This window comes from Myodes glareolus, chromosome X, assembly GCF_982192425.1.
Source record: "Myodes glareolus chromosome X, mMyoGla1.1, whole genome shotgun sequence".
In the NCBI taxonomy this organism is placed as follows: Eukaryota; Metazoa; Chordata; class Mammalia; order Rodentia; family Cricetidae; genus Myodes; species Myodes glareolus.
The window spans coordinates 77,781,750-77,808,897 of NC_142053.1; the positions used below are offsets into that span (position 1 = coordinate 77,781,750).

Below are 27,148 nucleotides of genomic sequence, written 5' to 3' on the forward strand. Positions count from 1 at the left end.
GTTGGAAAATGTTTTGGTCTTATTGAAAAGGTATTTTAATATTCATCTGTAGATAAAACATATTTACTTAATTAACTGGGGTTGGTGATGCATGCCTGTAACCCAAGCTCTTGGGTCATAGAAGATCAAGAGTTCATGGTCAGTGTTTTGTTGACTTGTGCATTTTTTTTCCATACATGGTTTCTCTGTGTAACAGCTCTCTAGTTGCCCTGGAACTCTTTTGTAGACCAGGCTAGCCTCAAACTCAGAGATCTGCCTGCCTTTACCCATTGAGTGCTGGGTTTATAGGCATGTGCCATCACCACCCAGCTGCAACATTTTATTAAATTATTTTTTGTGTATTTTTGCTTTTATGTGCATGAATATTAGCTTACATGTGTGTATGAGAACCATGTGCATGCAGTGCCCATGGTGGCCAGAAGAGGATGTCAGATCTCCTGGAACTGAAATTACAAATGGCTGTTAGCCACCACCATGTACTGCACCTTCTGGAAGAGCAACTAGTTCTCTTTAGTACTGAGACATCTTTCTATCCCTTTAAAAAAATCCTTCCACACAAGACAGGGTTTCTCTGTGGTCCTGGACAGCCTGGAATTCACTGTGTATTTATTGTTATGAATTATGTGTGCAGTGTGTGTATATTATATGTGTACCTCTTTGTGTGGGGGGATGAAACACTTGCCACTGTATTCCTAGGGAGGTCAGAGGACAACTTGGTGGAGTCAGTTCTCTCCTGCCTTTACGTGGGTTTCAGGAATTGAACCTATTTAGCAGTTTTGCTTCTCTTCTGATATTTTTTTCTGATTCATTTCAGACTAAATGTATTATACTGGCTGGTTTTGTGTGTCTGCTGGACACAGGCTAGAGCCATCAGAGAAGAAGGAGCCTCAATCGAGGAAATACATCCATGAGATCCAGTTTTTTTTCTTTTTTTTCTTGATTTTTATTGAGCTCTACATTTTTTTCTCTGCTCCCCCCCCTGCCTCTTCCTTCCCCCATTCAATCCTCCCGCAAGGTCTCCATGCTCCCAATTTACTCAGCAGATCTTGTCTTTTTCTACTTCCCATGTAGAGTAGATCTAAGTATGGCTTTCTTATTGTCATTGTTGTCTAAGTTCTCTGGGATTGTAGTTTGTAGACTGGCTTTCTTTGCTTTATGTTTAAAAATCACCTATGATTGAGTACATGTATTAATTGTCTTTCTGTGTCTGGGTTACCTCACTCAAAATAATGTTTTCTAGCTCTATCCATTTTCCTGCAAAATTAAAGCTGTTGTTATTTTTCCTGCTGTGTAAATGTACTCCATTGTGTAAATGTACCACATTTTCCTTATCCATTCTTTGTTCGAGGGGCATTTAGGTTGTTTCCAGGTTCTGGCTATGACAAACAATGCTGCTGTGAACATAGTTGAGCACATGTCCTTGTAGCACAAATGAATATCCTTTGGATATATACCCAAAAGTGGTATTACTGGGTCTTGAGGAAGGTTGTTTCCTAATTTTCTGAGAAATTGCCACACTGACATCCAAAGGGGTTGTATCAGCTTGCATTCCCACCTGCAATGCAGAAGTGTTCCCCTTTCCCCACAACCTCTCCAGCATAAGTTGTCATCAGTGTTTTTGATCTTGGCCTTTCTTACAGGTGTCAGATGGAATCTCAGAGTTGTTTTAATTTGTGTTTCTCTGATGACTAAGGATGTTGAACATTTCCTTAAGTGTCTTTCAGCCATTTTAAATTCCTCTGTTGAGAGTTCTCCGTTTAGGTCTGTATTCCATTTTTATTTTTATTGGATTATGTGTTCTTTTGGTGACCAATTTCTTGAGTTCTTTGTATATTTTGGAGATCAGACCTCTGTCTGATGTAGGGCTAGTGAAGATCTTTTCCCATTCTGTAGGCTGTCGTTTTGACTTGTTGACTGTGTCCTTTGCTTTACAGAAGCTTTTCGGGTTTCAGGAGGTCCCATTTATTAATTGTTTCTCTCAGTGTCTGTGCTGCTGGGGTTCTATTTAGGAAGTGGTCTCCTGTGCCAATGCGTTCAAGTGTACATTTCACTTTCTCTTCTATAAGGTTCAATGTTACTGGCTTTATGTTGAGGTCTTTGGTCCATTTAGACTTGAGTTTTGTGCATGGTGATAGATATGGGTCTGTTTTCATTCTTCTACATGTTGATATCCAGTTATGCCAGCACCATTTGTTAAATATGCTTTCTTTTTTCCATTTGATATTTTTTGCTTCTTTGTCAAAAATCAGGTGTTCGAAGATGTGTGGATTGATATCCGGATCTTCTATTCGGTTCCATTGGTCCTCCTGTTTGTTCTTATGCCAATACCAGGCTGTTTTCAGTACTGTAGCTGTGTTTGAAGTCAGGGATTGTGATGCCTCCAGAAGTTCTTTTATTGTATAAGATTGTTTTGGCTATCCTGAGTTTTTTGCTTTTCCATATGAAGTTGAGTACTGGTCTTTCAAGGTCTGTGAAGAATTTTGCTGGGCATTGCGTTGAATCTGTGAGATCAATTTTAAGGCATTTTATCAGTTAGTGATCAATGGGAGGGCCCAGCCTGTGGTGGGTGGTGCCATCCCAGAGCTGGTGTTCCTGGGTTCTATAAGAAAGCAGGCTGAGCAAGCTGGGGGAAGCAAGTCAGTAACTGCACCCCTCAATGGCCTCTGCTTCAATTCCTGCCTCCAGGATCCTGCCCTGTTTGAATTTCTGTCCTGTCTTCCTTCAGTGACAATAGCAGTGGGGAAGTGTAAACTGAATAAACCCTTTCTCCCCATGTTGTCTTTTGGTTAGCAGCAATAGAAATCCTAAGACATTTTTCAGCCTGGGCTTAATTTTCTTTTGTTCTTGTTTTATTGAGACAGGGGTTTTCTGTGCAATACCTCTAGCTGTCCTAGAACTCTGTAGACCAGGCTGGCCTCAAACTCAGAGAGAGAGAGCCTGCCTCTGCTTCCTGAGTGCTGCGATTAAAGGTGTGCACCATCAGTCACTATCTGGCTTGGGTTTGAATTTTGATCTAATCTCCTTATACCTTATACCTCAGGCCTCTAAGTGCTAGAGACCATGCCTCCAGCCTGTGCACTGCCATGTACTGTCATACTTGGACTTAAATGTACTCTTTTTCCTCCTAGGGTAAGTCTTAGTATGTAGCCCTGACTAGCCTAAAATTAGCTATGTAGACCAGGCTAGCTATGAACTTGCAGCAATCCACTTGCTCTGTCTTCTAAGTGCTGGGATTGTGGATAATATGTCATCCTACCTGGCTTCTCAGCTTTATCATTACTTTTCACAACTGGTTTCATTCTTTAGGAACCTTGAATTTCCACATGAGGTTTTGGGTTGATATTTCCATGTCTACAGTAAAGGCTATTAGTTTTGATAGCTATTACACTGAGTCTGCAGTTGGCTTTTGGGAGTATTGCTCTGTTTGTGGAGTTTTTCGGGGAGGTGGTGGTGACAAGGTCTCACTGTAACCCTGGCTGGCCTGAAGTTTGCTTTGTAGACTAGGCTGGCCTGTAACTCACAGAAACAACACTTGCCTCTGCCTCCCAAATGCTGAGATTAAAGGTGCATGGCACCGTCTCTAGCTGAATATTGTTGTTAATGAAATAGTTCAGTTTGAATGTGTGATATCATTCCATTTATTTATGTTTCTTTAATTTCTGTCAGCAATGATAGTAGTTTTCATCGTACAGAGTTTGAACCTGATTAGATTTATTTCTATGTATTTATTTCTTTTTTTAATATTTATTTATTTATTTATTATGTGTACAATATTCTGTCTGTGTGTATGACTGTAGGCCAGAAGAGGGTACCAGACCCATTACAGATGGTTGTGAGCCACCATGTGGTTGCTGGGAATTGAACTCAGGACCTTTGGAAGAGCAGGCAATGCTCTTAACCTCTGAGCCATCTCTCCAGCCCCTATGTATTTATTTCTTAAAACTCTAATGTTATATTTTGTCTTAGGGATTCTGTTGCTGTGAAGAGACAATGACTATGGCAACTCTTATAAACAAAAACATTTAATTGTGGTGACTCACAGTTCAGAGGGTTAGTCCGTTATCTCCATGACAGGAAGCAAGGCAGCATGAGGCAGACATGTTTATAAAGAAGTTGCTGAGAGTTCTTACATCTTGACTTACAGGGAACAGGAAGTGGTCTGAGACCTCAAAGCCTGCCTCCATAGTGACATTTCCTCCAGCAAAGCCATACCTACACCAAGAAAGCCACACCTCCTAATAGTGCCCCCTTTGAGGGCCATTTTCTTTCACTATACATTTACTTTTTCATTTTGTGTTTATGTGTGTATGGAGTCACATGTCAGCACATGTACAGTGAACAGTGAACCGAGGACAAACTGCAGTAGTCTTCTAGCTTGTGAGACATTGACGATTGAAGTTAGGCCCTCATCTGCTTAGATCTCTCACTGGCCCTTTCTTTGAAGTAGGATAATAGCTGTGGGAACTAGGATTGGAACAGTTTGAAGGGTGACTGGGAAGTGGGGAAAACAGACACAGTATGTGTAGATTTAAAAAGTTTTGCCAGATTCACATCTCCACATGTGAATTCCATCTGCTCTGGAGGCTGAGGCAAGAGGATCCGAGTTTAAGGGCAGCTGGGGTTAGCATATTCAGACCTTGTTTTAAAACCCATGCATACACTCATACCCGAGTCTGGCTACTCAGAAGTTGTGAAGGGAAGCACAGTGAAATAGGGCATATAGCGACTTGGGTAATGTGTGGTGAAGGCACCCCTTAACTTTCTCAGATTTACCAGTGTCAGAGCGAGGAGTTTGCAAATAATTCCAAGTGCAGAAAGTCTGTTTGGTTGGATTTTTTCCTTGCAGTGTTAGGCATGGAGGCCTGAGCCTTCTATCGCTAGCCCAGAAAGCAATTTCCCTCATATTTTGGAGACAGGGACTTATGTAGCCCAGGTTAGCTTCAACCTTGCTCTGTAGCCATGATTGACTTTGAACTCCATTCTCTTGCTTTCACCTCCCAAGTCCTCAAATTGTAGGTGTGATTAGCGTGCCTTGCTCCAGAAAGCCCTTTTGACTGGGCATGGTGACTCACACTTGCAGTCCCAGCATTTGAGAGACAGAGGCAGGTGGATCTCTGTGAGTTTAAGGCCAGCCTGGTTTATTTACAGAGTGAGTTCCAGGACAGCCAGGGCTGTTACACAGAGAAACCCTATTTCAAAAAACAAACACAGAAAAGTAACCTACAATGCATGAAAAAGGGACCCTATTTTTGTTATAGCCACTCAGTGAAGGAAAACAAACCCACTGAGGCACTTCCTAATACTAGTACTATTGTTGAGGTTTTGTTTGGTTTCTATTTTTTTAAAGGCAAACCAGAAATTTGAAATGAAAAAAAAATTAGTGAGGTACTTTGGAAGTGGAAAATTTGTCTAGCATCTGAGGGAGATGGTGTATGTAATCCCAGCACTAAAAATAAAATTAAAAAAAATGTACACAGAACCAGTTTGCCCAAATTATCTGGTCTGTCTGCCGTTCACTTTCTCCTTTTACATTTATCTAATTTAGCATTCAAATTTGTGTTCACATGTCACGATGCACATGTGGAGAAGACAACCTTGACTTGACTGCAGACACCTTCACTGCTGGGGCATCTTGATGGCCCTTAGGCTTGTCATGGGCACAGTGTAAAGCTGAGGTAATGCACGGAAACAGCGTACTGCATGCTGGTGCTCAGTGCTAGGTAAATGCTCATCATAGCCCTTCTGGAGCCCTGTGCGAGAGCTCTGGGCTGCCTGTATCTTGAACTGCTGTGTTCCTGGCAGTGGAAGGCCATGGGACCCTGAATCATAAATCATAATGAAATAGTGAAATGTTGAAAACTGTCAGGGAATCTATGTATGGTAGTATACCTGTAACCTCAGTGACTTGGATCACTGTGGTATGAGGATCTCAAATTTTTGAGGCCAGCCTGGGAAATTTAGCTAGACACTATCTCAAAGTAAGATGAAAAAGGATTAGGGCTGTGGCTTAATGATAGAATGTTTGCCAAAAGAGTTCAGTCCCCAGTGTTGAAAAAAAAGTGTATGGTTGGCGAGCATTAGACTTGAGATAACTTAAAGTCTTAGAAGTCTAAACCTAAAGTAGGAAATTAACAAGGAGTAGAGATTTCAACTCATTGGGTGTGGGCTCGACTGGTAAAGTCTTGCTGAGCAAGTCTGACCACTCAATTGTTGCTAAAATTCCTTCCCTGGAGGAGATAACAAACAAGTCTACTCCTCCTCAGGTCCCAAGACGACCAAATGCATTCCTCTAGAGTTCACTTGGGAAACGCTATGTTTATTGGGCTTACTTCGAGAGCATAGGTTGAGGGGTTACTTAAAGGAGTGTGGGTGCACTCTCAGGAAAGGTTGCACTGGGAAGTGTTTGTCCTACAGAGATGATAGCATCCCCTTGCCACAGAAATGGTGGGGATCACATGCCGAGCCTTCCCAGGCATATATATTTAAGCCGCTCCAAGAGACTATGTGCAATTAGGACAGAACTGTGTATCTATAACTCAGGTGAAAGTCTCAGGGTCCTCCCTCCACGTTCCTGTGTTGCCATTATAGTGAGGTATCACCAGTTCTGACTTTGTGCAGTTCTAGGGGTGGAGCCTAGGGCCCGGTGCAAGGTTCTAGGTAAGCATTTGCCTCCAGCCCTGTTTTCTTTCTTTTTTTTTTTTGTTTTTCAAGATAGGATCTCACAATTTAACCTCAGCTGGTCTGGAACTCACCAGGTAATCCTGCTTGTCTTGAACTTTTAGATCCTCCTGTTTCTGTCTCTCAAGTGCTGGGATTTTCTATTTCTTTTAAAAACATTTTTTTCAGCAGGTATTTTTTTTTTGTGTGTGTGTGTACATGTATGAGTGTGTGTGTGTGTGTGTACGTGTGTACGTGTATGAGCATGTGTGTGCTGCAGTGAGTGTGTGGAGATCAGAGGACAATTTGTAGAAGTCTATTCTCCTTCCACCATTTGGGTCCCAGGAACAAACTCAGGTTGTTAGGCTTGGCATCAGGCACCTTTTCCTATCTCACCTGTTCCTTTTTTTCCTTTTAAAAAATGGAGAATGACTACTTCATGGAGTTGTGGGCCATCTTTGCTTAGGCCATGTTAATCTTCCCTGCATTGTTCCAGTTTCAGCATATATAACAGCTGCCAGTGTGAGCATTGAAGAAACGTCTTTACATTTACTTGTGTGTTTGTGTGTATGATTCATAATGTGCTTGTGGAGGTCAGAGGACAACTTGCAGGAGTCTGTTTTCTCCTTTTAGTATGCCATTCCTGGGGATAGTTAGGCTTGGTGGCATGTACCTTTAGCTATTGAGCTATCTTGCTGACCTTGAGGAAGTTGTATGTGTGTGTGTATATATAATTTATTTATTTATTTGAAAAAAATCTGTATAGCTATTTTGCTTGCATGTATGTCTTGCACTACATGTGTGCCTGGTGCCTACGGAGGCTAGAAGATGGTATTGGATTCCTGGAAACGGGAGTCAGATAGTTATAAGCCACCATGGGGTACTGGGAACCAAACCTAGGTCCTCTGGAAGTGCAGCAAGTGCTTTTAACTGCTGAGCCATCTCTCTAGCCCCAGGAAGCAAAACTTTTAAAATTACATTCCCTTAAAGCAGTGGTATGAAACAGTAACAGTCCGTAGATGAAAAAGTAAGTTGAAAAAAATAGGAGGGATAAAAAAATAAAACATGATAGAAAACAATAAAAATCAATATATGGCCAGGTCTTTTTTGTTGTTGTTTTTTTTGTGTGTGTGTGTGGTTTTTTTTTTTTTTTTTTGGTTTTTAGAGACAGGGTTTTTCTGTATAGCTTTGGAGCATGCCGTGGAACTCGTTTTGTAGTCCAGGCTGGCCTGGAACTCACAGAGATCTGCTTGCCTCTGCCTTCCGAGTGCTGGGATTAAAGGCATGCACCACCACAGCCCACATTAGTGTACCATTTCTTATTACCCATTTCAAGACAGTTTATAGAAAAATTAATCCTTGCTTTACAATTTTCTCTTCTTTTGCGATTTGACCCTTCACCTTTCTCTTTTGTTGTAAAAATGGTGAATTTTGATGGATGTTTAAAAGAGAAAGAAAAGATTTGCATGTCCCTAACTCTGAGCTTTTTAATGTGTTTTTGTTTATCATACATGCACTGGAAACAACATAGGTACTGGGCATGGTGACCCATGTCTGCAGTGTAATCTCGGCATTCTTGAAATTGTGGCAAGAGGATTTTTGAGTTCTTGCCTAGCCTGAGGAACTGAGTATGACCTTAACTTGAAATCACCAATGTGCACCGATTAAAAAGAAAGGAACTGGCTGGTGGGGGTGTGGAGTGGGGGATGAGGGGTGAGCCCTGAGAGATGTCTCAGTTGGTTAAGAGATCTGTTGCCAAGCTCAAGGACCTGAGTTCCATACCCAGAACCGACATGCTCTAAGGAGAAAACCCCTACAAGTTGCCTCTGATCTCCACATTCATGGAAACACACATACATACAATAAATGTAAAAAAAAAAGGACCAAAATCTGTGTATTAAACCAAGAAACTGTGCTGACACAAGATGCCTTAGTGAGTAAAGGTACTTGCTCTGCCAGCCTTGTGACCTGAGTTCAGTTCCTAGAGCCCATGTAAAGCAGGAGAGAACTAATTCCTTAAGTTGTCCTTTGACCTCCGCACATACATTATATACACAAGCATACACAGGAATAATATATAAGCCAATAAATAATAAGAAACGTCACTCTTCACACTTGTTACTGTAAGCAGTCTCCAGACATTTTCACAGGTATTGTGGAGCAAACATTGTTCCCATTGGAACTGGTACGTTAGAGCAGTGTTTTTATTTCTTATGTGTCCATGATTCCTTTAATTATAGGTAGGGCAAGTGCATATTCATACCCTTTTATTAAATTTCAGTCAGTTCTTCACTCATTTGTTGTTGCTCTCACATTTTTTGCTTATTTATTTATTTGGTTGGTTGGTTTTCCAAGATAGTGTTTCGCGTGTAGCTTTGTTCTGGAACTTGCTCTATAGACCAGGCTGGCCTTGAATTCACAGAGATTCGCTTGCCTCTAGGATTAAAGGTCTGCACCATTGCCTGCCTCCCTGCCTAACATTTTTTTTGAGACACTCTCATCGACTGAACTTGACCCTCTTGGAACTTTCTCTGTGCACCAGGTTGGGCTTGAATTTGCAGCAGTCCTCCTTAGTCTTCCCAAGTGCTGAGATTACATGCGTGAGCCACCACAGTTGGACATCTTGACCTTTATTTTATTTTTGTTTTTTTGAGACAGGGTTTCTCTGTGTAACAGTTCTGGCTGTTCTGGAACTACCTCTCATAAACCAGGCTGGCCTCAAGCTCACAAAGATCTGCCTGCCTCTGTCTCCTGAGTGCTGGGATTAAAGGTGTGCGCCACCATGCCTGGCCACAAAGAACTTTTTTTAAAATAACTTAAATTATATTTATTTGTGCATGAGTATGTATGTACACATGCTTCACTGCATGTGTGTAGATATAAAGCAGCTTGTGGGGTTCTTTCTCTGTCGACACCACATGAGTCCTGGAGATTGAATTTAAGTAATTAGGCTTGGTGGTAAGCACATATCAGAACTATCTCACTGGCCCTTTTAATTGTTTTTGTTATTGCTTGCTTTAGAGTTACAGGATATATTTATAACTAGCATTGTTCTTTGATTAGTGGGAATAGGGTTTTGTTAATACAGTCTAAATGTTATTATTTTCTGCCTTTTACAGGATGGTAGGTCCCATACAGAGGTGGGCAAGGAACAGAATCTTTAGGGGGGAGGTGTATAGACATAGCCCAAGATGGATATTCTTTTTTTAAAAAAAAAGATTTTTTGTGTGTGTGGCATTAGCATTTCACCAGCTTATATAAGTCTGTTGTCCTCTTTTTAAGATTGTTGCCGCCCTTTAAGCCATGGCTGTCAGAATCAGCAGCTGCCACTCTGCTGCTGTCAGCAGTGATTAGGCCGGTGGGCTGCAGCCTGAGGGAATTCTGTTTTCTCAGACACAGATTAGGCCGGTGGGCTGCAGCCTGAGGGAATTCTGTTTTCTCAGACACAGGTTCTTTCAAAGCTAAAAAGGGAACTTTACTAAATCTCTGACCCTCTAAAGAATTCAAGATACCAGGTTTGAGGTGGAATTCTGTTCCTCAGGGAGGCTGAATAGCAAATTGCTCGCCTCCTCTTCTCCTGTAGAAGCCCTCAAACTTCTCCTTGCCCCTCCTTGAAAACCCTTCTCCACCTGGCTCCTCCCTACGACTTCCAATCAGCAAGTTGCTGATGCAGCCTCCTGACCACAGGAGAATTTTATTTAATGAAGCATGTTTGTATCATTAAATGTTCTGGAACATAAACAAATGTAACATACCTTAAAATAATATTCTGCAACATATGTCTGTGGAAGGGCAATAGATCTGCAGACAGTTGCGAGCTGCTGTGAGACTGCTAGGAATTAAACCCGGGTCCTCTGGAGGAGCAACCAGAGCACTGCACCACAGTCCCAGACTTAAAGCTTCATCTCTTGTCTTTTTTTTTTTTTAAAAAAAAAAAAACTTACTATTTTTGATTTTTCCTATGAATTCTTCCCTAAACAATGCCTTATCTTGGAGCTAACTTAGTTTTAATTCACCGTTATTATGCTAGAGTCTCCTTGGTAGGGAGTTAGGGAGTCCTTTACAATTAAATCTGTTGTGTCTTTTGAAATAGGATCTCTCTCTGTAGCCCAGACTGGATTGAAACTCTTGTCAATCCTCCTTTCTTGTCTTGTGCTGGAACTATAGTGTGAGCTGAAATCTGATTTTTAGTGCTGTCCCCAGTTTCTGATTTATTGTATTTATTATTTTAAAAATGATCTGTATATGTGTTTTGCCTGTGTGTATGTCTATGTACCATGTGTACCTATCGCTCGAAGAGGCCAGGCATGGGCAGTGGATCCCCTAGAACTGACTGAAGTTACAGACTGTTGTGAGCTCCCATGTAGATGCTGGGAACTAAATGAGAGTCCTCTCGGAGTAGCCAATGCTCTTAATTCTGAGTGGTTTCTCCAGCCCAGGTTTCTGGTTTTGACCTTCAAAAATAATTTCCTGAGTTTTATATCCACTAAGGTAACACAGGAAGGTAAGAAATGTCTAGGGTTATTTTATTGCCTTTTCTCCAAAAGGGTAGATAATTCTCTGGGCATATTTTGATTGCTCAAAGATCAGTTTTCAGATCTTTCCAATGAGATCTTTCTAAAATCATGAGGGTGGTTCCTGGAAGTAAAAATACAGGTGTTCTATAAGACTTAGGCCACAGTGGTTCTTTTATTTTACATTGCTTGCATATATCTTTGTGAGTTTGTCAGATTTCTCTAGAGCTGGAGTTACAGACAGTTTCAAGCTGCCATGTGATTGCTGGGAATCGAACCCAGGTCCTCTGGAAGAAGAGCCAAGACTCTTGACCGCTGAGCTATCTCTCCAGCCCTGCCACAGGCCTGAAGTTTTGTAACTCTTCTTCACTCAATCGGTCCTTGGCTTCCAGCAGCTTGTCCGAGAGAGACTGTTTAAATACCCGATTTCAGGTAAACAATGGCTCTTTGTATTTGCTTGTCTCTAGGGTTTTTGTGGTGTGTGTGAGTGTGCCTTGCTTTGCCCTGGACCTGAGATCTGATAGATCTAAGATAAGCTAATAATTCCCAGTTTGTCCAGTTTTTTCCCCTTCACTCTCCCTCGAATGAATTAGAACCTACTACAAAAGACTAAGCATTGAAAAGTGCTCCACAAGTATTTCAAAATAAGAGTGCCAAAAATAAAGCAAAATTTTACATAGAGCAGTAGATAATAATAGATAGAACAAAAAGATAATCTTTATTTTTATTATTATTAACTCATTGTTGGAGTGTTCTCAGTGACAAAGGCCATGCTTAATGTGTTACATAAGGTCATGCTCCAGCTCAAAATAAAGTCAGCTAGAGCATACAAAGTTCCTAAATGGCGGCACATAACCCAGTTCCAAGGAATCCAAACGTCCCCTTATGTTCTTTTCCAGTACTAGGCACACACCTGGTGCAGACATACATACAGGCAAACACCTATAGATTCCAGTTCTTTTTGTTTTGTTTTGTGTTTTGTTTTTTAAGACAGGGCTTCTTTGTGTAGCTTATGCTGGCCTTGAACTCAACAGAGATCTGCCTGGCTCTGCCTCCTGAGTGCTGGGATTAAACGTGTGGTTCACCATCAGCTTCTAATTTTCTTTTTGTGGTGCTGAAGATTGAGTTTGGGGCGTCACACATAAGCTCTTCAGAAGCTGTGTTTCATCCCCAGTGCAGGAATTAGATAATTTTTTTTATTGGTAGAACCTCATCTTCTTATTGCTGTATTTATCGCATAGTGTGGTAGGCACAGTAGCCTCGGCTTGAAAAATAAAGCTAGAGACTTATTATGTGTTCATAAATATTAAAATCACAAAGTCTGGAGAGCTGGCTCACAAGTTAAGAGCACTTCCTGTTCTTGTAAAGGATCCAAGTTTGGTTCTCAGCATACATATAGCAGCTTACTACCATCTAAAACTCCAGTTCTAGGTCTTTCAGCACCTTCTGGCTTCTCTGGACATCAGGCATGTACATTTTAGACAAAACACTTGTGTGTGTTTGTGTATATATAATAAAAATACATAAACAAAAATTTAAAAATCTGAGAATTTAAAGAAGGCATTAGTAAAGACAATAGAAAACAATTAAAAAAATTGGAAACAGAGTAGGCATGACAGTGCCAGTGATAATCCTATAATTCAGTTAGTGGGGACAGGGTTCTTGGTTGCATTCACCTACACAGTTGAGTTTGAGACCACCCCAGGGTACACGACTCTGTGTCTCAAATGGTGATGACAGTTACCACCACCATCACCACAAAATAAAACAAACCCACACACACTTTGGAAATAGCGTGCTGTATTAAACAGCTGTGTGCTTGCCTTACTGTATCTTTAGTCTTTTTAAGTATTTAGTTTTGAGTATTATCTATCAGAATAACTCATTTTTTACTCTTTAAGAAAATATTTTTGTGAGGTTAGTGGATTGTGCCCAGGGCCTTGCTTATATTAGGCATGCACTCTAACACTGACCTACATCCCCAGCCCTGTTACTCATTAGCCTTTATTAGTAAGTCTTTTGAGTTTCCCTAAAGGATGCATGATAGGATTGGATCATGCACATCTTGATTCTATATTAGTAGTTAAAAGTGGAAACTATGATTCTCTTATTACATTTTGCAAATAAGTGTCTCTCTGAGTCTTACTTTCCTCTAGTAAGATTCTTTTTTAAGGGGGCTGGAGAGATGGATCAGTGGTTAAGAGCACTGGCTATTCTTCCAGAGGACTGGGATTCAATTCCCAGCATCCACACCGCAGCTCACAACTGTCACAGTGCCAAGGGATCCGACACCCTCACAAAGACATGCAGGCAGGCAAAAACACCAATGCATATAAAATAAAATAAATCATTTAGAAAAGATTCTTGTTAAAAGAAATTTATTTATGTGTTTTTTATGTATGAGTGCTAGGTACCAGCTTACTTAAAGGGTGCATCAGATCCTATTATAGATGTTTGTGAGCCACCATGTTGTTGCTGGAAATTGAACTCAGGACCTCTGAAGAGCAGTCAGTGCTCTTAACTGCTGAGCCACCTCACCAGCCCTGATTCTTTTGTTTTTTAAAATTTGGTCAGTATGTATAGAATACACATTGAAATTTACTGAAATTTGGCATGTTTGTTAAAAACGTTCTCCAACCTTTACTACCCCCCCCCCCCCGGATTTCTTTGTAGTCTTGATTGAACTGGAACTAGCTCTGTAGACCAGGCTGGTCTCGAACTTGGAGTGTTGGAATTAAATGTGTACATTGTCACTACCAACTCTACCAGACAAGCATTTACTCTTTTTTTTTCTTTTGTGGTTTGTTGAGACAGGGTTTCATAGTTTTGGCTGTTTTGGCATCTGCTTTGTAGACCAGACCGGTCTCAAACTCAAAGAGATCCTCCTGCCTCTGCCCCCTAAGTGCTGGGATTAAAGGCATGTTGCCACCACCGCCTGGCTACCATTTTCTCTTATCAGCTGCTTTTCCAGTGGTTGGTATTCAGTGGTTTAGCAAAAACCTGCATGGACTTTTGCCTTATTTAGTAGTAAAATCAAAGCATAAAATCTACAGATGGGCATATGTGTGGCCAGAGAAATGGTTCAGTGGTTAAGAGGACACAGATTCACTTCCTAGCACCCACGTGCAGCTCACAGCTTGTAACTCCAGTTCCAGGGCTTTTGATGCCTCTTCTGATCTTCACGAGCTACTGAATGCATACACATAAAGTAAATATATTTTTGAAAATTACAGACGACCTGGATTGATGGCTTGGTGATTAAGAGCACTTGTTCCTCTTGCAGAGGGCCCAGGTTGTAGTTCCAGTATCTACGTGGTGACTCACAACTCTCCAGAACTCCAGTTCCAGGGGATCAGTGACCCTTACTTTGATCTCCTTGGGCATGGCATGTAATAAATTTAAATAATTAAAAATTGACAGATGCTTGGACCTTATTTTCTATATTTGCACAGTTAGTGCTTCACAGCCTTGAAAAGAATATTTTTATGATACTTGGATGGGGTGTTCCTTAGGAGTTTTTTTTTTTAAACACTTCTATGCTAGTGACCTTTTCATTGAAAAGTTTCTTTGGGCTCATGGCTTCAGAGTTTTCAGTTTGTTGGGATGGTGAGGATGTATGGCAGCAAAGCAGCTCCAGAAACAGAAAGTACTTTTGCTTTTATTCCCTCCCTCCCTCCCTCCCTCCCTCCCTCCCTCTCTCCCTCCCTCTCTCCCTCCCTCCCTCCCTCTCTCCCTCTCTCCCTTCCCCTTTCTCCCTCCCCTGTCTCCTTCCCCCTTCACAGGGTTTCTCTGTAGCTTTGGAACCTGTTCTGCAACTAGCTATTGTAATTTTGGAATCTGTTCTGGAACTACTCTTATAGACCAGGCTGGCCTTGAACTCACAGGAATCTATCTGCCTCTGCTTCCTGAGTGTTTTGTTTACCGCCACCGCCACCACCGCTCTAGCTTCATTTTATTTTCTTAAATATCACCTTATTTGTTTACTAACTTGTTTATTTGGGTGTAGGAATTTTCTGTTATAACCCTGGCTGTCCTGGAGCTTACTTGGTAGACCAGGGTGGTCTTGAATTCTGAAGTGATCGAATCAAAGGCCTGTACCACCACCACCCAGGGACACTCATTTTAAAATGTCCATTTATTATATTTAGGTCTTCAACATCTGGAATGTCTTGAGCACATTCTGAGTCATGGTTCACTTTGTTAATCCTCTCTCTGCACTTAATTCATATATACTCAGAAATGTGTTTTGCTAATCTTCAAGGCACTTCTCAACTTAGTAATAAAGTTGACGAGTAAGATCAACTGTGCCAAATCCAGTGAGTATTGAATTTTTAAATAAAGTAAGGCATGAATCTATTTGATTAGTGAAAAACTGGTTGTCAGTTAATGTTTAAAGTGAGATTATGGGGATGGACAAATGAAATCACTGTTATTATTTAGACATGATGATCTTGAAACTAGAAACACATGTAGATGTAATTAATTTCCTTTTTTGTGAGGATAGTGGTTTGAGACAGGCATTGCAATATAGCTCAGATTGGCTTCAGACTCAGATTGCAGAGCTAGGATCACAGTCTTAGTGCTATTGTACTGCATTGTCACATCTGCACTCCTTTTCTGGTGTATATTCCTGAGTGGTATTAGATCATCATAAAAAAATTTTGGGGAAATATGTTCAATGATACTTTCTGCTTTTATCTTAGTTTCAGAATTATATATGATCTTTTAAAAGAAAATTAGGTGAGTTAAAGAAGGCAATAAAATTTTTCCAGCAATGAAAGCTGTGTATTCATTTTAACATAAGCAGGTAGAAGGAGAAATATTACTCGTTCTCCTCCCCATTTACTTTTAATTTTTTTTTTTTTACTTCTTACTATGGATGTGGGTGTGTCTGACACAGTGCACATGTGCAGAGGTCAAAAGAAAACTACCATGTAGAGTTGGTTTTCTTTTTCTTTCTTTTTTTTTTCGAGACAGCTTTGGCTGTCTTGGAACTTGCTTTGTAGACCAGGCTGGCCTTGAACTCATAAGATCTGCCTGCCTTCCAAGTGCTAGTATTAAAGACATGTGCCTCCATGCTGGAACATTGTAATAGTTTTTTATTCCTAATAATAAGGAACACAGTAAGAGCTGGGAAAAGTTGCTTTCTGAAAGTGACCCCCCCCCCAAAGAAAATTAAGGGAGCAAATGCAGAAGTCAAGTCATGTAGAGCCGGGTTTGGTGGCACATGCTTTTAATCCCAGCACATGGGAGGCACAGGAAAACAAATCTCTTAAGTTGGAGGTCAACCTGGGGTACAGAGCTAGTTCCATGATAATTAGGGCTACATAGAGAAACCCCACCTCAAAAAACCAAACCAACCAAAAAAGTTACAAAACATGCTTTAAATGATACTTAAGTACATTGTCATGTCTTAATGGTACTACACCACCGTCCTTTACTGGACTGTTTCACATTGCTTAAATGCCAGATTCAGTTTTTAGTCCTCTGTATAAAGTGTCTGATAATTATTCATGTTTATTTGAAATGAAAGCTGTTAATACCTTTCTATGACACTAACTGTACACCAGCAAGACCATGACACCATAAAACAAGGAATGGCGTTCTCCCAAAGCTACAGTGGGAAAGAATATGTGCAGCTGATTCCGTACTATAGGAAATCCAGGCAAAAAAGAATGGAAATGTGTAAATAGGATTCTTGAAGGGAAAAAGGTTGACAACGTTAAATGCATCTCACGTTCACCCTTTCTGTTATAGCACTGTGTCGCATCCATAGTGCTGTCTCTAAGTGACTGCATGGTGAGGTTGCTGTATTTGTAGGAATTTTCATTTGGCGAATTAAGTTTAGTGGGGTGGTGGTGGCTCATGCCTTCAATTCTAGCACAATAATCCCAATTACAAGAGTAAAATACAAAAAAGTGAAGTTAGTTTGAGATAGACTAGGTTGGGGGTGGCTCCCCCCTTCACTGGCTTGAAACTGTTAAGATCCGATTGGTTTCCTACTCAGAGATCCACCTGCTTCTGTTTCCCAAGTGCTGGGATTGAAAGTGTTTGATCCCTTGGAATTGGAATGATTATAAGTTGCCTCACATGTATGCTGGAAACTGAATTTCAGTCCTTGGCAAGATAAGTGCCCTTAACGACTGAGTCATTTCTCCAGCCTCTGTCCTGTTTTTAATCAGTTCCAACTTTTAATCAAGAGGTTTGGGCTTCTCTTCCATTATTGATGGCTTTCTAGGTGGACCTATGACTCTTGAGTACATTTTTCCCCATGATGTATTTTTATTTGTGTGTGTACATGCACATATGTGTCTATGTGTTCACAAGAATGCAGATGCCCTCAGAGAACAGAAGGGGTTGCCAGATCCTTAGACCTAGAACACAAGCATGTGCGAGCCACCTGCAGGATTTTAGGAACGAAGTTCTTGAGTTCTCTGCAAAAAATAAGTAGAGACAAACACTTTTAAACCACTGACCCATTTTGGTGCTGTGATTGATTACAAGCCTCGTGAATGTGGTCATGTGGTTATAGTATGGAATAGGACAGGCACTGATCCAAATCTCTGAAAAATCTCCTTGAGCATCTAGTCTTAAACCCACAATCCTATCACTTTAATTTTGTTATGATCATGGTGTGTTTGCCTAATTTATAGTAAACAGCAGAAAGGCAGGTTTTGTTTTATGTAAGCATTGATATTTTAAACGTTATATAGAACATGTGATGAAGAGGTCAAATAAGAATACTCTTTTAGGGGTTGGAGAGATGGCTCAGTGGTTAAGAGCATTGACTATTCTTGTAAAGGTCCTGAGTTCAATTCCCAGTACCCACATGACAACTAACAATCTGATGCTGTCTTCTAGTTTGCAGGTGTACTTGCAGAAAAAGCACCTGTATACATTATTAAAAAGGAATACTCTTTTAGCCAGGTGGTGGTGGCTCACTCCTTTAATCCTCACATTCAGAAGACAGAGGCAGGCAAATCTCCTGTTCAAGGCCAGCCTGGTCTACAGAGTGAGTAGCAGTATAGCCAGAGCTACACAGAGAGACCCAAGAGGTCATTTTTGTTTTTTGGGCCTGCTACTTAAATGTTTATTTTTAAAGAAGATTTCTTTATAGCCAGGTGGTGGTGGTGTATACCTTTAATCCCAGCACTCAGGCAGAGGCTGGTGGATTGCTGTGAATTCAAGGCCAGCCTGGTTTACAGAGTGAGTTCCAGGCAGGCAGCTAGAGAGAGATACACAGAGAAATCCTGTCTCAAAAAAAAGAGTATTTATTTATGTATGAGTGCTCTATGTGCTTGTATGTCTTTATTCCAGAAGAGGGCATCAGTCCCACTATAGATGGTTATGTACCTTCACATGGTTGCTGAGAATTGAACTCAGGACATCTGGAAGAGCAGCCAATGCTGAGCCATCTCTCCAGCCCAAATGTTTGTTTTTTATGTAAATTTTCATGCTAGTTTGCACCTTAAATTTTGGTTGTGGATTTTTTTGGAATGTTTGCATGTTTTTATTTCTTAATTACTTGAAAATTAAAAACATTAAGTGTTTAAATAAACTCAATGCTTTACAATCTAGCTCTAGGATTTCATTTATTTATTTTTGAGCACATGGTCTCATGTATCCCAGCCTGGTCTTAAACTCACCATGTAACCAATAATGACATTGGTCTTGCTTCTTGCTTCTGAGTGTACTACCATATCCATTTTATGGTTTTATGTGGTACTAGGTGCTGTGGGATAATGCTCTTGTACACCATAAAGATTTGCCACTCATATTGGTTTAATAAAATGCTGATTGGCCAGTAGCCAAGCAGGAAGTATACATGGGGCAACCAGACTAGGTGAGTTCTGGGAAGAGGAAAGGCAGAGTCAGTTACCATTCCAGACACAGGGAAGCAAGATGAGAATGCCTTACTGAGAAAAGGTAGCAAGCCATGTGGCTAACCCAGACAAGAATGATGGATTAATTTAAGTTGTAATTGCTAGTTAATAATAAGCCTGAGCTAATACTACAATTTATAATTAATGTAAGCCTCTATGTGTTTATTTGGAACTGAATGGCTGAGGGACTAGGTGGGACAGAAACATCTACACCTAGGGATGGCTTTGTGCACGCTAGGCAAGCAGTCTATCAACTAAGCTTTAGCCTCTAACAGATTTTTTTATCATCATAAAAAGATATAGGGATTCCCTCTGTCTTCTAATTCTCCTTTTTCCCATCCCCTAGCTATTGGTACTTTACTTCTGTCTCTATGGACTTGGTCATTTTGGATATATAAATAGAGAAATTTCATCTTAAAATGTGTTGTGTTGTATGTCTTCTTTAACATTGCCACTTTTAACAGTCATTCTTCTTTAACATACATTAATATTTCATTCTGTTTATTGGAGTGTAATATTCTCTTATGAAACTGCATGTTTATCCATTTATCTGTTGATGTATATTTGAGTACTTTCTGTTTTTTAATTATGAATCTTGTTGCTATGAACAATTGCTTACAAGTATTTTTGATGAATTAGGATGTGGTTTTATTCTCTTGGGTATATTTCTTGAAGTAGGATTTCTGGCTCCATTTTGTTACTCTTTATTATTTTTTCAGTGCTAGGGAATGAACCCAGGGCCTTGTATGTATGTGTGTGTATGTGTATTTATATATATAAAACAGGCCAGTTTTTTCCACAGTGCCTGTACCATTTTGTATTAAGTTTTGTTTTTGGAGATGAGGTCTCATAGCTCAGGCTGGCCTTGAATTCCTTATTTAATGGGGTGAAATAAGTTGAGTTGTCTTGCATTCCTGACCCTTCTGCCTATACCTCTCCAGTACTGGCACTTTGTCCAATTTGTTTGGCACTCAAGTTTGGCCTCATACATGCTAGGTGAGCACATTACCAATTGAGCTGCATCCCCAGTTCTATTTACAGGCAATGCATATGTAATTTCTGTAGCGTTGTCAGAAATTTTTAAAATTGTTTTATTCATTTTATTGAGTATCATTTTTTTTGTTTGTTTTTGTTGTTTGGTTTCTGTTTTTGTTTCTTTTCCAACAAAAAAAGGCTATGTAGCCCTGGCTGTCCTGGAATTCACAGAGTTCCGCCTCCTAAATGCTGGGATTAAAAGTTTGCACCACTGCCTGGCCTCAGATGGTTTCGTATGTGGTTTTAATTTGCATTGCCATTTGTGCATTTTCTTTGGATATCTTTATATAAAAGTTATTTGACAGTTTTTCAAATAAAATAGATTTCCTTACGTGTATGTGTGAATATATGCCACATGTGTGTCAGTACCCAAGGGAAGCAGATGAGGGTATCAGATACCCTGGAGCTGGCGTTCTAAGGCTGCCTAATGTGGGTGCTTGGTCTGAATAGGGATCCTTTTGAAGAACAGCAGTCGCTCTTAACCATGAGCTGTTTTCTTAGCTTTTCAACCTATTTTTATACTTTTTGTTCATTTACTTATTTCCGTGTGTGTACCATAGAGCATAGATGGAGGCCAGGACAACCTTTAGGGGCCATTCTTCTGGGGATGATCTCAGGTCCTGAGGCTTGGTGGCAAACACCTTTACCTTCTGAGCCATCTTTCTGTCTCAGAATGGGGTTTTAAAAATACATTTGGGTAGTAAACAGCACTGATGGCTTGTAGAGGGCCTGGGTTCCATTTCCCCACAACCATATGCAACTATAGTTGCTGGGGATCCAATGTCCTCTTCTGCCCTCTGTGGCCACTGGGCACATATATGCACAGACATATGTACAGGAAAAAATACCCACCCACATAAAGTGCTAAAGTAATAATAAAAAAATAAAAATATTCATCTAGTGAGTGCCCTCCCCCTCCCTGTTTGTGCCCTCATGGGTGTACCTTAGTATGTATGGAGTTTAAAGGACATTTTTTTGAAAATTGGTTCTCTTCTTCAGCCATGTGGGTTCTCCTTTGCCACAAGTCCCTTTATTTGTTTATTGAATCATCTTGCTTGCCTCTTCCCTTTTTACTTTTATGGATTAGTTTCAGAAGCATCAATGTTAGCTTTATTTTAGAAGTCTGATAGAATTTGCCAGTAAATCTTTCTGGTCATGCCTAGGCTTTTCTTTTTTGAGACTGTTACTGCTTCAATCTCGCTTGCCATTTAAATTGTGTTTCCTTGATTTAATTTTGGTAGTTGTATGTCTCTAGGAATCTATTCATTACTTCTAGGTTTCCCATCTACTTGGAATGTAAATTTCTAAAATATTTCTTAAGCATCCTCTCAACTTCCTTCTAATTTCAGTATTTTGTTTAGTTTGTCCATGGGTTTATTAATTTTATCTTTTCAAAGAATCATTTCTGGTGTCCTTTTTTGTGTGTGTTTATGTATATTTGCAGTTTGTTTGCATATATGTTTATGTACCACATATATGCTTGGTGTCTGTGGAGGCTGGAAGAAGATGAAGGATCCCTTGGAGCTGGAGGATTGAACCTGGGTCCTCTGGAAGAAAAGCCAATGCTCTTTTACCACCAAGCCATTTTTCCAGCCTCAACTTTTTTTCCTTTTTTAATTAACTACATTTATTCATTTATTTCATATCCAGGCTGCAGTTTCCCCTCCTTTCTCCTGTTCTCTCTCCTCCCCCCGCCCCCAATCCTTTTCTTAGTTTCTGTTCAGAAAGAGATAGGCCTCCCATGGATATCAACAAACCATGACATAATCAAGTTGCAGGAGGAATAAGCTCCTCCTTTTATTAAGGCTGGGCAAGGCAATCCAGAATGAGGAATAGGCTCCCAAAAGCCAACCAAAGTGTTAGGGACAGCCCCTGGTCCCACTGCTAGGAGTCCCATAAGTAGACCAAGCTACACAATTGTCACACATATGTAGAGGGCCTAGGTTGGTTCCTTGCAAGCTCCCTAGCTGTCGGTCCAGACTCTGTGGGTTCCTTTGAGCCCAGGTTAGTTGTTTCTGTGGGTTCCACTGTGATTTCCTTGACCACCCCCTCCCGGTTTGTATAATCCTTCTTCTCTTCGGCAGGATTCTCTGAATTTTGTCAAGTGCTTGGCTGTTGTTTGTCTCTGTATCTGTTTCCATCAGTTACTAGATGAAGCATCTATGATGGCAATTGGACAAGGCACCAATCTATGAATATAGCATAATATCGTTAGGTGTCATTATGTTGACATATTTTCTTCCCCCAATTGTGTTTGATTCTTTCCTAGGTCTCTGGGTCATTTAGCTATTGGGTCATGGCACTTCAGCATTGTCAGGCGTGGGTTCACTTTCATGGTATGGCCACTCTCATGATCTATGTACCACCCTTACCCTAGTTTATTCTATAGGCAGGTCAAAGGTTGAGTTCCATTTTCAACTTTTTGTTATTTTTTTATTAATTTTTTTTGAGGCAGGATCTCAGTATCCCAGGCTTGCTTCATACTGCTATGCAGCTAAGGATGATCTTAAATTTCTGGTACTCTTGCCTCTAGCATCAGAGGAATGGGATTATAGGCACATGTCACCATTCCTAGTTTATCTGGTGCTGGGGATCAAACCTAGGAATTGGTGTGTGCTAGTCAAGTATTCTGCAAGCTTGAGTAAACCCCCTTCCCCCAAACTCTTTATTTCATGATTTTTTTGTCTCTTAGTCTCCCATTTCATTAATTTCCTTTTTAAGATCAGTACTTATTTACAGTTTCTATTTTATGTGTGAGTATTTGCATGCATGTATGTATGTATGTATGCATGTGCATCACATGCTTCCATGGTGCCTACAGAAGCCAGGAGAGGGCATCAGATTTCCTGAAACGAGTTACTGATGGTCATGATGTGAATGCTGGGAATTGAGTCCAGGCACTCTGCAAGAACAGCCCTTAAAGACTGAATTGTTCCTCTAGCCCCCTTTTAATGTGTGAGTGTGTGTATGTTTGTCTTTGCACATGAGTGTGGGATTTAGAGGCAGTTTTGTTGTCCAATGTGGGTGTTGACAACTGAACTTTGTTTTCTGAAAAAGCAGTGTGAACCATTTCTTTAGCCCCTTCACATTTCATTAATTTCTGTTTTGAATCTTTCTATTTTCTTGATGGTATCCTTTGACACAATTGTTTTGAAGTTTGATGCAGTCAAATTTGTTTATTTTCTGTCTTGCTTTTAAGCTTATAAAATCTTCTTTAAAACGATTTCTGTGATGTGATTGTATATTTATTTGTTTGGTGCTCATGTCTGTGTGCACACAGGCTAGAAAAGGTTATTGCTATCCTTTTCTATTCTGTTGAGGCAGGATTTCTCTGAACCTGGAACTTGTGTTTTCTATACTGGATGCTAGCAAACCCCATGGATCTTTCTGTTTCTGGCTTCCTTTGGGTGACAGTTGCTTGTTAATGTGGATGCTGGGATATGGATTCTGGTGATTTTCATTGCTGAGTCATCTTTCCAGTCTTGAAAGATCTTCATCTTTTAAAAGAAAGGATTAAATGTTTAAGTTTTGAATTCCTTATCAGTTTATTTTATTTCTCTCATTTGTTTGAGTCAGGTTTTCTTTGTGTAGTTCTGGCCGTCCTGGAACTCACTCTATAGACCAGAATGGCCTTGTCATAGAGATCTGCCTGCCTCTGCCTCTGGAGTGTGGGATTAAAGGTGTTTGCCACCATGTAAGGCAACCCTATTCAGTCATTAAACAACTTAACAGTTTATGCTGTAAATTATGATTCTGTTATTGGTCTCTTAAAAGTCTTCATTCTTTCAAGTCCTGTTCTATAATCTGTTTCATTTTACCATCAGTCTTTATACAACTACTCTATGCCAGGCAGAAGATAGAATAATTAGAAACAAATTAGTCAGGGCAACAAATAAATATACTTGATAAATTACTAATTTTCTTGTTTAGAGGAAGAAAACTGTTAACATATTTTGCATGTTGGTGTGTTTAAGCTTTCTTGAGAAGGTGATCTACCAGTGTTTTGGTTTCAGAGGTCTTTTCAGATATAGCTTATGTATAAGAAAAGAGTTACTTAAGTTACTAATGGTAATGAGAAAATATATACAAGGACAGCTAGACATTGTGAAATAAAGGTAGATAAAATTTTGTTTGTTTTTTGAGACAGGATTTTTCAGTGTAGTTCTGGATATCCTGGGACATTCTTTGTAGACCAGGCTAGCCTCTGACTCAGAGATCTGCTTGCTTCTGCCTTCTGAGTGCTGTGATCAAAGGTGTGCACCATGCCCAGCTAAAGATGCATAAAATTTAAACATGAGTATCTCTTGCTTTTTATTGCTGCAGTTTTTCTTTTGAAACTCATTCAATTACAACCATTCGATTACAATGGTTGTAAGATTGTATTTTCTTAAAAAAAATAGGTGATTTGTTTTTGTTCTTTGCTATTTTTAGAAGTGCTGGGAATTAAGCTCGGAGCCTTGTGCAAAGTAAATAGTTTTGATGCCGATCTCTATTCCCAGTGCATGTGATAAGCTTTACTTGCTGTTAAGTTTTCTTAAAATGTAACTTATAGATACCATATTGAGCATATTGACAGATGTTAATATTCTAGAAATGCTTAGTGAATAGTATCAGCATTTTAGCCTGTCCAAAATTATTTGGGTAGATTGTGTTATTTGTTTTTTTTTTTGTTGTTTGTTTGATTTCTAGACAGGGTTTTTCCGTGTTGTCCTGGCTGTCGTGGGACTCACTCTGTAGACCAGGCTGGCCTGGACCTCAGAGATCTGCCTGCCTCTGCCTCCTGAGTGCTGGGATTAAAGGCACGTGCCACCAACGCCTGGCTATTAATTATATTTTTTATCTTCAGCAAAGTAAAATTCATTGCCTTAATTTTGACTTTGAGTATGTATATTCTCATAAGACTATAGAATAAACTTCACTGTTTGTTAAAGATTTATGTTTATTATAAGGGCATTGTTAAAATTTTTGTTTTGATAGTGAAAGCAAGTTGAATACATTGGTGCAGAAGCTTCATGACTTCCTAGCACATTCATCAGAAGAATCTGAGGAAACGTGTTCTTCTCCACGAGTTGTTATGAACCAAAGCACAGGTAAGCCTTTGCTGTATGCAGTCCCTTTTTATTTATTTCTATTCATTTATTTTAAGTACTTTCTTATACTTTTAGTTATGTCTATGATGCGTATGAGGTTGCATGAGTTTATGTCTGCGATATGTGTGCAGGTGTCTGCAGAGGCCTGGATTCCTCTGTATTATAATTTCAGATTCCCTGGAACTGGCATTGTAGGTGGTTGTGAGCCGCTTGTTTAGGGTGCTGGGAACCGAATCTGGGTCCTCTGCAAGAGTAGTAAGCATTCTTAATTGCTAAGTCACCTCTCTAGTTGTCATTTATTTGTTTTTGTATGGAGTACTTAATTTGTAGAAGTCCTTCTTGGGTATGTTTGCTAGTATCTGCTGTATTTTTAATTTTGGAAGGAAAAGTGTAAATGTGTAAACTGATGATGCATAGAGTGAAACACTTAATTCTGTTTTCTGTCTAATGGATGTTTCTGGTGAAGGAGGTAACGAGTAGATAAGTATTAGCAGAGATATGAGCAGCATAGGTTTCAGGTGGTGGAATTCAAGAATTAAGCCTTCTAGGCAAGTGCTCTACAGCTGTATCCCTGATGAAGTACAGAAATATTTTATTCCAGTGGTTATGTGTGTTTTAGAATTTAAATTGTTATGTTGCTTATTTAATAATACCATTCAGTGAAGTTTGGAATAATGTCTTATACCTAAAATGTCAGTACTCAGTAGGCAAGTAGGCTGTTACAGGAGGATGGTTCCGAGTTCAAGGCCAGCATGGATTACACTGTAGTTGCTTTTTTTTGCTCTTGTCTCTTTGCTCGTTTGGGGGGCCCCACCACTCAGCTCCAAATAAATACATCGAGGCTTATTCTTATACATGCCCAGCCTTAACTTGGCTTGTTTCTAGCCAGTTTCTTTTAACTTAAATTATCCCATCTATCTTTTGCTTCTGCGCTTTTATCTTTATCCTATATACCTTTCTTTACTTCTTTACTCTGTGATTTGCTGTGTAACTGGGTGGCTGGTCCCTGGAGTCCTTTTCCTTATCTTGTTCCTTGATCCTCTTTTCTGAGATTTCTCCTTTTATTTATTCTCTCTGCCTGGCAGGCCCACCTACCCTTTCTCCTGCCTTGCTATTGGCTGTTGAGCTCTTTATTAGACCAGTCAGGTGTTTTAAACAGGCAAAGTAACACAACTTCACAGAGTTAAACAAATGCAATACATCTTTGCATCATTAAATAAATGTTCCAAAACATTAATGTAACACATTTTAAATTAATATTCCACAATGTTGCATAGTAACTTTCAGTCAAACCTGGCTACTTTCAGACTCATTTTTTTTATTTTTTATAAAACAACAACAAAACACTGAAATGGATTTGGTAAATATATTTTTATAAAACAAGTTGGAATTTGTTCTCATTACTCCTTTACTCTTTTTAAGAAATATTTTAGAGGTAGGATATTGCTATATATTCCAGGTTGTCCTTGAACTTGTGATCACCCTGCCTAAGCCTCTTGAATGTTGAAGTTAGCATACTAAGCATCTTTAAAAATAGCCTATATCCAGGGCTGGTGAGATGGCTCAGCCGTTGGGAGCACTGGCTGCTGTTGTGAAGGACCTTGGTTCAATTCACAGCACCCAAATGGCAGCTCACCACTGCCTATAATTCTGACTCCAGGGCTTCTGACACCCTCAAACAGACATGGATGCCAGTAAAATACCAATGCACATAAAATTAAAAAATTAAAAAAAAACTATATCCTATCATGACTACTGACTTATGCAGCAGGCACATCACAAAAACTCATTCATGGCTGGGTTGTGATGGCTCACACTTTTAATTCCAGCTCTCAGGAGGCAGAGACATGTGGATCTCTGTGAATTCAGGCCAGCCTGGTTGGTGTACAGAGTGAGTTCCAGGACAGGCTCCAAAAGCCACAGAGAAATCCTGTCTCAAAAAATCAAAACAAACCAACAAAAAACCTCA

General features: G+C 39.9%; 1 protein-coding gene and 1 pseudogene across 12 annotated transcripts in view; one reads left to right on the top strand and one right to left on the bottom strand.

The window, feature by feature from the left end:
• Atrx (ATRX chromatin remodeler) overlaps nt 1-27,148 on the top strand; it is a 160,321-nt gene that overhangs the window by 18,980 nt on the left and 114,193 nt on the right. For 8 of the 12 annotated variants that reach the window (XM_048417796.3, XM_048417791.3, XM_048417792.3 and 5 more), the window contains one exon: nt 25,067-25,179. In XM_048417796.3, coding sequence (XP_048273753.3) covers nt 25,164-25,179 — 16 coding nt within the window. In that variant the 5' untranslated portion in view covers nt 25,067-25,163. Of the gene's footprint in view, nt 1-11,379; nt 11,604-25,066; nt 25,180-27,148 lie in introns of those variants that run through there. The other 4 variants (XM_085684635.2, XM_085684636.2, XM_085684637.2 and 1 more) reach the window with 2 other exon arrangements.
• On the bottom strand, nt 7,075-7,175 carry LOC146889159 (U6 spliceosomal RNA; annotated as a pseudogene).